Raw genomic sequence first — 9,638 nt, 5'->3', positions numbered from 1 at the left:
GGGAAAATGTACCTACGGATTCTGTAAAATTTCTAATTTACGCGGGCGAAGCCGCGCGGGACATCTAGTAATATTATAAAACTCATTCCCGTTAGTAAATTCACATTCACAAAAAACTATGAAAATTTTTCAACAGTTTTCTAGTTTCAACCCTCTAAATTCGTTACCGAGGCTGCTAATAATTCAAAAGTCGGACCGACTCTACAACTAGCGAAATAAATTAGAAATAACAATAATATATCCTTTGGATCCGAAAACTTTATCGCAAATAAGCATAATATATTAGTGTTATTTATCTTAGGCGAGGCGCTAACAAAGTTTTAATTGCAAGCGCCGATACAATTTGCGTACAAATGAATTTATTCGCTGAATCCGCGGTGCAGTCGTGTGCGGATTACCCGCGCGCCCGCGTGTGTACAGCCGCTAATTGCGGGTAACGACAAGCCGCCCGCGCCGCCAGCACCCGCCAGCACCCGCCCGACTAGTGACTAGCTACCGAATAGACGGGCACGCGACTAATGCAACGTTTATACCTATTAAATGTAGGTTTAATTCCTATTAAAAATGTTTGTAGGCATTAAGCTTGCAGTGATAATATATGGTCGCTGTTAAGCATTTGTGTATTAACCCACAAAAAAATTGGTGTTATGAATGTAGTCTTGTTCTAAATGATCTAAAGAACATAGAGCTGCATTCATAACTCAATATGTATTTTTTTTATGGGATAATACACAAATGCTTAACAGCGTCCTGCGTCCATATGTAATTAAGTAGAAGAATATGTACTTGCACATATTATATACTACTAAGAGATGGTAAATATTACATGTCATGAGTCATGACACTCAGGTTTAGTCGAATTTATCTCGACGTGTATATGTTTACTACGTTCGTCGGAAATGTTATGGCTACCAATAGTAGTTGTTTTAATAAGACCTTAGATAAAAAGTTGAGTTCTATAGTTTGTGCGTTTTATGATGATGATATGCGTGACACATTATAATTGACAATAGTAGGGAAGTTACGTAACAAAAATTAATCGATACTTTAAAAATATCGAATCACTTCGTAAAGGAATTGTAATCGAAATTATCGATTTCGTACTGACATTTCAGTGGTGCCGGCGATTTAAGATGGCCGCCCTTTTTTATCAATTTGATTTCGATTCAACAGAGTCAATCTTTATTGACATAAGTTCCGTTATATGCATATATGACATTTTTCAAATGTTTTCGTAACAATAATTTTATACTCCTATTTCACAGTTAATATTTATAATTTTTATTAATAAGTTAGTATTTAGCATCTTTTCATTTTTATTCATTTACAATTATAGGAATCATGTGTTTTTGTAGATGGAATATAATTTATTATATTTAGATTTTTTTGTTTTCTTGTAAAAAAACCCGTAGCAAGGAATATGAAAACTGTCACCCACATCATCTTAGAACGCACAAACTATAGTTAGGGACGTCGATTCTATATAAATAAATAGAGAAGAGCGAAGTTAGGTAGGCAGGTGAGTTTTATAATAACTACGTACGTTAGGGACGTCGATTCTATATAAATAAATAGAGAAGAGCGAAGTTAGGAAGGCAGGTGGGTTTTAAAATAACTACGTCATTAGAACCATCAAAACCTATTTTCGACTCTATAAAGTTAGTTACTCTTAGTACGCCATCGCATAACACCACAATCTCACACGCACACTACGAAAGGCTTTCGACAAGCAATCACCACGCACTCCCGATTATTTCGTTCCATAGCGATGTAAAACTTTTCAGATAAAAGTACTAACAAGGTTAATTGAAAACACAATCAACAGGAGCAACGTGAGTGCGGCGAAGGCATAACTGTCAAAGCCGAGAGTAATATGTGATGAGAACACCGAACAGCCGTAACGTGCCATTTTATGCTTTTGATTTCTCGTTATTAGGGTTCCGTACCCAAAGGGTAAAAACGGGACCCTATTACTGAGACTTCGATGTCTGTCCGTCTGTCAGTCTGTCTGTCAGACTGTATCTCAAGAACCGCTGTAGCTAGACTTCTGAAATTTTCACAGATTGTGTATTTTTGGTGCAGCTATAACAACAAATACTAAAAATAAAATTAATATTTAAGGGGGGCTCCCATAAATAAAAAGTTTTGCTCGATATCAATAACGGAAACACTTTTTTTTAATTCTTAGCAATTACTGTTGCTATTATATATTGCAACAACTTTGCTTTCCTAGATTTATATACATTTATTTATATTTATACTACATTTATATAGGTACATAACGGCAACACTCAGTTGTATTTGTACTTTAATAATTAATAATAAAATTTAAATAAATTAAATAATTAAGGGGGCAAAATTAATTAATACAAAAAACACAATTTTAGCCTATTTTTGCTCTATTGTGGTACGGAACCCTTCGTGCGCGAGTCTAACTCGCACTTGGCCGATTTTACGGATAATATTATTATTCTTTTCGATGTCATTGTTGCTTTCCTACAAAAAAAAAACATGAATTCTAAATTAAAAGCTACTCCGAGTATTGCAGAAAAGCCTCCACGCTACGACACCTTAATACTTCACCAACATCCGGAAAGCGAAACATTTTTTATCAAAAATGAAAAAAGAACGTCATTAAATAAAAGAAAGACATGAATGACTGTCGAGCGGCAACGTAAACGATATTAACAATTCATAAACGAGATAATCATAAAATGCTTTTTAAATTTTAATACACTTTTATTTTAACATTTGGCCCGACAAAGGGCGATAGCAGTACGTGCGTAAATCAAACGTCGCACAATAACAGAACCACCCGCGACCGAACCTTCCCCCGCCCCTCCCCGCCCGCCCCGGCCCGGTACCCCCGCGCCGCCGCCCCCGTGTCGCACCGGCAGGACCGCTTCTATAACGATCGCAAATAAATCTGCCACACCGAGATGTGTTTCAATGTTTCAAATATGCGGCCGCGTCGACGATAACTGTGCCATTGGGCTCTCACTTGGGAAGATCGGAATTAATTCAGTTGTCAATCGCAAAGCCAGCTCTGCCGGTGACACGACTCCGACGCGCCTCGCACTCGTGTGTCATACTCAAATTTCGATACAAATCAGCTCTTTGATTTTTAGGGCTCCGTACCCAAAAGAAAAAACGGGACCCTATTACTAAGACTTCGTTGTCTGTACGTCTGTCTGTCTCCAGGCTCTATCTCAAGAACCGCTATAGCTAGACTTCTGAAATTTTCACAGATTGTGTATATCTGTTGCCGCTATAACAACAAATACTAAAAAAAATATTTAAGGGGGGACTCCAATACAACAAACGTGATTTTTTGGCCTTTTTTGCTCGGTAACAATAATGGAAACAGGTAGGCACCTGAAATCTTCACAAAGGCCTTAATTATATGTGTACTTTTATAATTATTAATAATATATAAATAAAATAAAAATTTAAGGAGGGCTCCCATACAAAGGAAACAATTTTTGGCCTATTTTTGCTTTATAACGGTACGGAACCCTTCGTGCGCGAGTCCAACTCGCACTTGGCTGATTATTTCTTATTTATTTTTAGCCCAGTTCAACGTAGTGTTTTAAAAATTTCTCGCTGAACACAATAATTTTATATACTTAATATATTTATCATAAAACAAATAAAAATTGAAAAATAGAAAAATATTATGTGGAAGCGGAACAACATCGCATCCATTTACAAATTATTACCAATAATAATTATACGGAAACCGGTTAAACGAAGCAGGAGAGGATTACATTTCTCGTTGCGAATTACACGATACCATCGCAGCGCTCCATTCGGTGCAATTAACGCGGCGCAATGACCATATAAATCTCCACTGAATGCCTATGCCCATTCTATACTTAACCGCCCGACGCCCGTACAGAGGGCACACGAACACACCGCACACGCCGACCGACCGCCGGGATATTACATCGCCGCCGAGTGCCGAGTGCTGGCCGAAATAAGACAATCGTAATTCCATCTTAAAGGATATAAAGCGGATGAGATTAATAAGAGTCGTTCATTGGCCATAACGCTGAGTAGTCGAAGTGAATTATGGGCGTCTGCATCGATCTGGGTTTTTCCTTAATCTCACCTATACGTCTCGAGCCGGAGAACAAACAAACCCGAGCCGGGCTTACGTTTCGAATAAATCAATGTTACGACGCGTTAAAATATTTAAGCTCACGATTAATGCAGGGCGCGGGTGCTCGTCTTATCAAACCGAACCGCGCTCGACACAGCTGCTCCGCCGCGCCGCGACGGCGGTGTTGAATTGCAAAGTATTAGCCGAGATGAATATTACATCACTCAAACTACGAGAGACGGCCCTGTGTACTCCCTGATTAGCGGCTCCATCCGGTCCTACAAGTAGAATGGCAGAGGAAGATCAGAGGATGTGATGTGAAATAGAGGAAACTCACGATAAATATTCAAAGCGGGTTACAGAAGGTTTTGATTTTTATTAGGAACCCTGCCATCCGAGCTTCGCAGATACTGTTATAACGATATACCGTCGGAAGTAATAAAATAAAACGATTTTACATCTCCAGAGGGAAATGAACGTTTTTGTCGAATGGGAAAAGTCAGTCGCAACTTCTCATTCCGCGATAAAATCAGGAACGTTTTACGACAATCTTCTATTCGATAGCTATTAAACAACAATCTTAAAAAAGTTTTTCGGCGGCGCTCCTAAATCGGCGGCTCCCACCTCCGCGTTAAAACGGAGATTAACATTCGGCGGAGCCTCCATGGCGCCGGGGCACCGTGATACTTAATTTTAAAGCTTCTCTATCTTATCTCGTTTATAGTTATTGCGTTTAAGCTAAGATACCTGAGATTGTTTCAGAAGTACGTTATGTTTACCGGCACCCTCCGTAACGTGCACGATCATTGCAAACGGTAGGTCATAAAAACGTTTATTCAACAGTTTCAAAATTACGCGGGATCGAATGCGAAATAAATTTTCGGTAACTGCAGGCCAGATGTTAAAAAACGAATCTATCCTAATCCTAAATGACCACAACTTCGAATAATGAACTGGTCACGTAGACCCATTTCGTATTATTTCCCCAGGACGAGTCACGTGACGTGAATAAAAGAGAAGGCGCGCGCGACTTCTCTACCTCCTGGAATCCTTCACAGATAAACCGTTTTACGCACGACTCACCAAAAGAGATTCATTATACTATGTATTTGCTCAATGATACATGAAATACATTAGTTTACCAAACTCGGAGAGATATTTGATCCGTTCCTACTGGGATTCTCGGTGCCCACGCTAAACAATTACTATCGGCGTATATCTCTTAGCTTATATATACGGTTTTAATTTAAGACTTATTGTCTTAATCGAGCATTCAGTATTTGCTCTATAATGCTTTGGCTCTAATCAAAAGCTTATCGAAGACAAATATCAAAATAAGAGTAAGGGCCTGTCCACGTCACGACGTCGTCAACGTAGAACGGTGCGGTAACGTGGCACGGTACGTTGACGTGACGCGTAAATTTACGTCGACGTAACGTAAAAGTGCACGTCATTTTTCTTCTCTTCCTCCGTTTTCAACACTAGCAAAGGCAGAATGCGTATTGTGTGGTCCATATCTAGATCAGCAGGCGTAGCATGGTCTCCATAGAAACTGTTTATTTCTATGGAAGAATAGACCAAGTGACAGTTATACAATGGAAATCCGCCATTTTGTCGATAAAATCTGTCAGTATGTCGATTCTTTCCCATGTCTACTGTTGTTATGCTAGCCCTGTAGTAGCGAAGAAAGTAGCAGTTTTACAAGGCAATGGCGACGTACAATGTTGCTATATCGTGATGTGCATTTTACGTTACGTTAACGTAAATTTGCACGTCACGTCAACGTACCGTGCTACTTTACGCACCGTTCCACGTTGACAACGTCGTGACGTGGAGATGTGGACAGGGCCTAATTAGTTTAAAAACAATTCAAATGTCAGATTCTTAAAATGTTTTTGTGTTAGTAAAATAATATTACCCTAACTAATATTTTTAATACCAAAGTGTGTATGTCTGTTTGTTTGTTACCACTTCACGCTAAACGCTAAACCGATTTAGTTAAAATTTGGTATGGAGACACTTTAAGGGACGAGAAGGGATATTAGGGACATTCATAAATTAAGAAATTTAAAAAAAAACCCGCCAAAAAACTTTAAAAAGTAATGAAATAATATTTACTGACTTTAAGTTTAAATAATTCCTAAGTGTAAAGTAATATTTTAGTCTATAATTGTTGTCACGGTGTGTCGGGGGACCGCCAAGTAAACTACGACAACAGCGACTTTTGCTTTTGTATCGCCAAGTCGCTGATTGTCTCGATTCGGTTCGCTGTGATCTGACCCTTATCTGGTAATCAGCGTCTTGGCGGTTGTAGTTTGTAGTTTACTTGGCGGTCCCCCGACACACCTTGACAACAATTATGGACTAAAATATTACTTTAGACAAGTTAGAAATTATTTGAACTTAAAGGCAGTAAATATTATTTCATTTCTTTTCAAAGTTGTTTGGCGGGGGTTTTTTTAAATTTATAAAATATTTGTATCATAGTTTATCGCGTCTGTTTCGAAATAAAATATGAAAGCATAGACGAGTAAGGGATAACTGAAATAGTTTTAAACAACAAACAACAACCTAACTTTATTTACGCAAAGCCAAGTAACGAAATTTCAGTTTGTAATTAGATTTATGTTCTATGATATAATGAATATAACGTCTTTGGACCTTTTGTACTGAACTAAGCGATTGCTAAATTTAACTTAAACAAAATTAATGGGAACTAAAGATTGAAAGACAAACACTTTTAGAGAGATAACTCACACAGATAACCGTTTACATCTTTAATGAACTTTATTTAATATTGTACATAATATATTTTATTACCAATAAGTAAACTATTCATGAAGCCCTAAGCGGCCGCATCCGGCCGCGATAACAATAGATAAGCTATTGTATCTCGTTATTCCACGATCGATGGGTTAAAATAGATCGGAACTACAAGAAATCCGTAAAATATACTAAACAGTTTGATACTCCTATTATTACTATTATAATAACATATTGTTCTTTTTTACTGTCATTAAAATGTATTATAGAAAGCAACGCGCGGTCCAGATTTATGAAACAAATATACAGCCACAACTTTAATATATTTTGCAAGTATACGACAAATTACACTATTGGGAGCGACCGCCGTAGTCGTTTATGGGTCCAATAAATAATAATGCAGTAAACAGGATGATAGAGATAAGCGGAACTGTTATAAACAGGAACATAAAATATAATGCAGCGATGTTTACATATGGAGGTAATATAGTTGAACGTAATAAAGACGTCACACGAAAAGCGCTCCGCGACGCTCCCGACCGCGACATTATGCGCACGCTTTATTGTACGGCTGGTTTGCTCGTAACTACCTTTCTTAGGGATAATGACGAATACCCGACAAACTAAAGCTCATTTCAAAATAGAGAAGTTAACTTAATATCTTTATTTGAAGTAATTTAGCTATTTAGAGCATATTTAAAGCACGCAATAAAATGTTATGATACGCCATACGACCGTATTAATTAAACGCTTATCTTATTACGTAACAGCTTTTACCGAGGTTTCAGTTTGCGAGAAATGAGAAAAGAGTTCCATGTTCATTGCAATTCAAATATAAAATTATTAAAATTAAAACCAGTTTTGGGCGCGAAAAATGTGTGTGTGTTTTCTGAATATTAGCAGCTGCAACGCGCTATTCGTGGTTTCGCCGGACATATTGTACGTAGCGGTGGCATACTGATGTACGAGGCCATCCGTGGTCATTTCGTATACCGAAGCGATGTGTTGTCGTCCATATTTCGCAGTGCGGTCCATTAAAACACGGGACGTATGAAACACAAAAAGATTTTTATCCAAATGTGCTTTCTACTCTGATCTATTCACGGAACGTAATATACGTTAGTACTGAACAAAGTTATCGTAGTGTGTACAGAAAAATATTACCTTGGATTGCCTCGTAGCGCTGCGTGGTGCAAAGCATTGAATCCATTGTTGTTTGTGAGTGTCATGTCAGCTCCATGATCCAACAGCAAAGTCAATATGTCGTCCCGCTTCTTCGAAATTGCATCGTGCAACGGCGTGTCGCCTTCGGAGTCCTGGAAAAAATACATTTAGCTTGTAGCGTTTACTTTACAACTCGAAATAAGATCGTAATAAACATCAGTAGGAGAACATTTCTTCGTTCAAGGCTAGCCAATATAGTACAAGCTAAATGAGGGAATCCGAGAACAGCTGGGCTGACGCGCCACACGTATATTACACGGCTCGTCTGTCTTCTGTATTGGCACAATTTTCTAAAACATCAAACCGCCCGAATGAATAATTGAGTCGGCGGAGAAGGCGTTTAGGGCGTGGATTATGGAGACTTGCATAATTTATTAGCGTCTCCGAGTGTCGTGAGAGGCGCGAGGCAGAGGATCTCAGCTGGTGCGATGCGCAGCTCCAGACGTAATCACGAACGGTGTCGAGTTCCATAATATAGGACAAACAGCGCAAAAAGCGCGGCCACCGCGTCATTATCATAATCACCACAGCTACGTGCCTCTGCGGAGCCGCCCAAGCCGTTTCGCTTTGTGAGCGTGCATTAAGAGAGCAGAGCATACTGCTCTGTCATTCCACAATTAATTTGTAAGCCTGGAGGATGACTGATTTTCCTTAACCAGAGACATTAACTAATGAACGCTGTATATTTTAGTTCGCTAATTATATTATTTTCTTCTATTATTTTCTATTTTAGTATATTCTATTTCGCTTATAAATTTTGTTTAATTTGTATCCAGATTTCAGTTACGGACAGTAGAAAAATATTTTAAACATCCCAATATTTTTTGTATACCAGTAGTATTTTCGTATTAAAAACACTACACCCTCATAGCTTTAAAATGGCAGGCAATACAGAGTATGTAATAATATACGTAACGTTTGTAACATTTTTGACCCATGTAAACACTACGAAACAAAATTCTTTGTCAGTTAGTTGACAGCTCTTTTTAAACAGATCTTACGTGCATGCATTATGCATTTCAACTCTGAATCGCAGTGCTTCGTTCTAGAAAAACATAAGATAAAACTACCAACTTCGAAAAGTGCTGCACTAAGTTTTACCACGGCCTTTTACAATTTGAGCATAGATTTTTCAACCTTTGTCTGTAACTTTATTTTTAATACCAAATAGATAATACTCTTATTATTCCAAACATAGTTACAAGTTATAAGTAATATTAGTAAACAGCTATGAAAGCTAGAAATAAAGATTTTACTGTTATGTATTAAAAACGAACCGTAAACGACGTCAGTTAGAAATAATCGACCGACCAAAGCGATCGAGTTTCCAGAACATTCAGCTAATATTAGCTGAGGGCAGTAATTCAGAAAAGCTAAACAACAGTGTCAGCGTAATTCCGGACAGAATAGCGGCATTAAATATTAATCCTATTGGCATATAGATGACCATTACATCAGGTAATTCATACTGTACACGCAACATCGTGTATTACATGCCGCGGTAACTATTTGAATTCGATAATTACTTGATTAACAGGATTTACACTTA

At 38.0% G+C, this 9,638-nt stretch overlaps 1 protein-coding gene across 2 annotated transcripts in view; it reads right to left on the bottom strand.

Annotated features, from left to right (window-relative positions):
* LOC121725269 (E3 ubiquitin-protein ligase MIB1) overlaps window positions 1-9,638 on the bottom strand; it is a 228,785-nt gene that overhangs the window by 154,822 nt on the left and 64,325 nt on the right. For both annotated transcript variants that reach the window (XM_042112137.1, XM_042112145.1), the window contains exon 11: window positions 8,030-8,181. In XM_042112137.1, the coding sequence (XP_041968071.1) occupies window positions 8,030-8,181 (152 nt within the window). The remainder of the gene's footprint in view (window positions 1-8,029; window positions 8,182-9,638) is intronic.

The sequence above is a fragment of the Aricia agestis genome, chromosome 1, assembly GCF_905147365.1.
Source record: "Aricia agestis chromosome 1, ilAriAges1.1, whole genome shotgun sequence".
In the NCBI taxonomy this organism is placed as follows: domain Eukaryota; kingdom Metazoa; phylum Arthropoda; class Insecta; order Lepidoptera; family Lycaenidae; genus Aricia; species Aricia agestis.
This window is presented reverse-complemented; position numbering and strand designations above follow the sequence as displayed.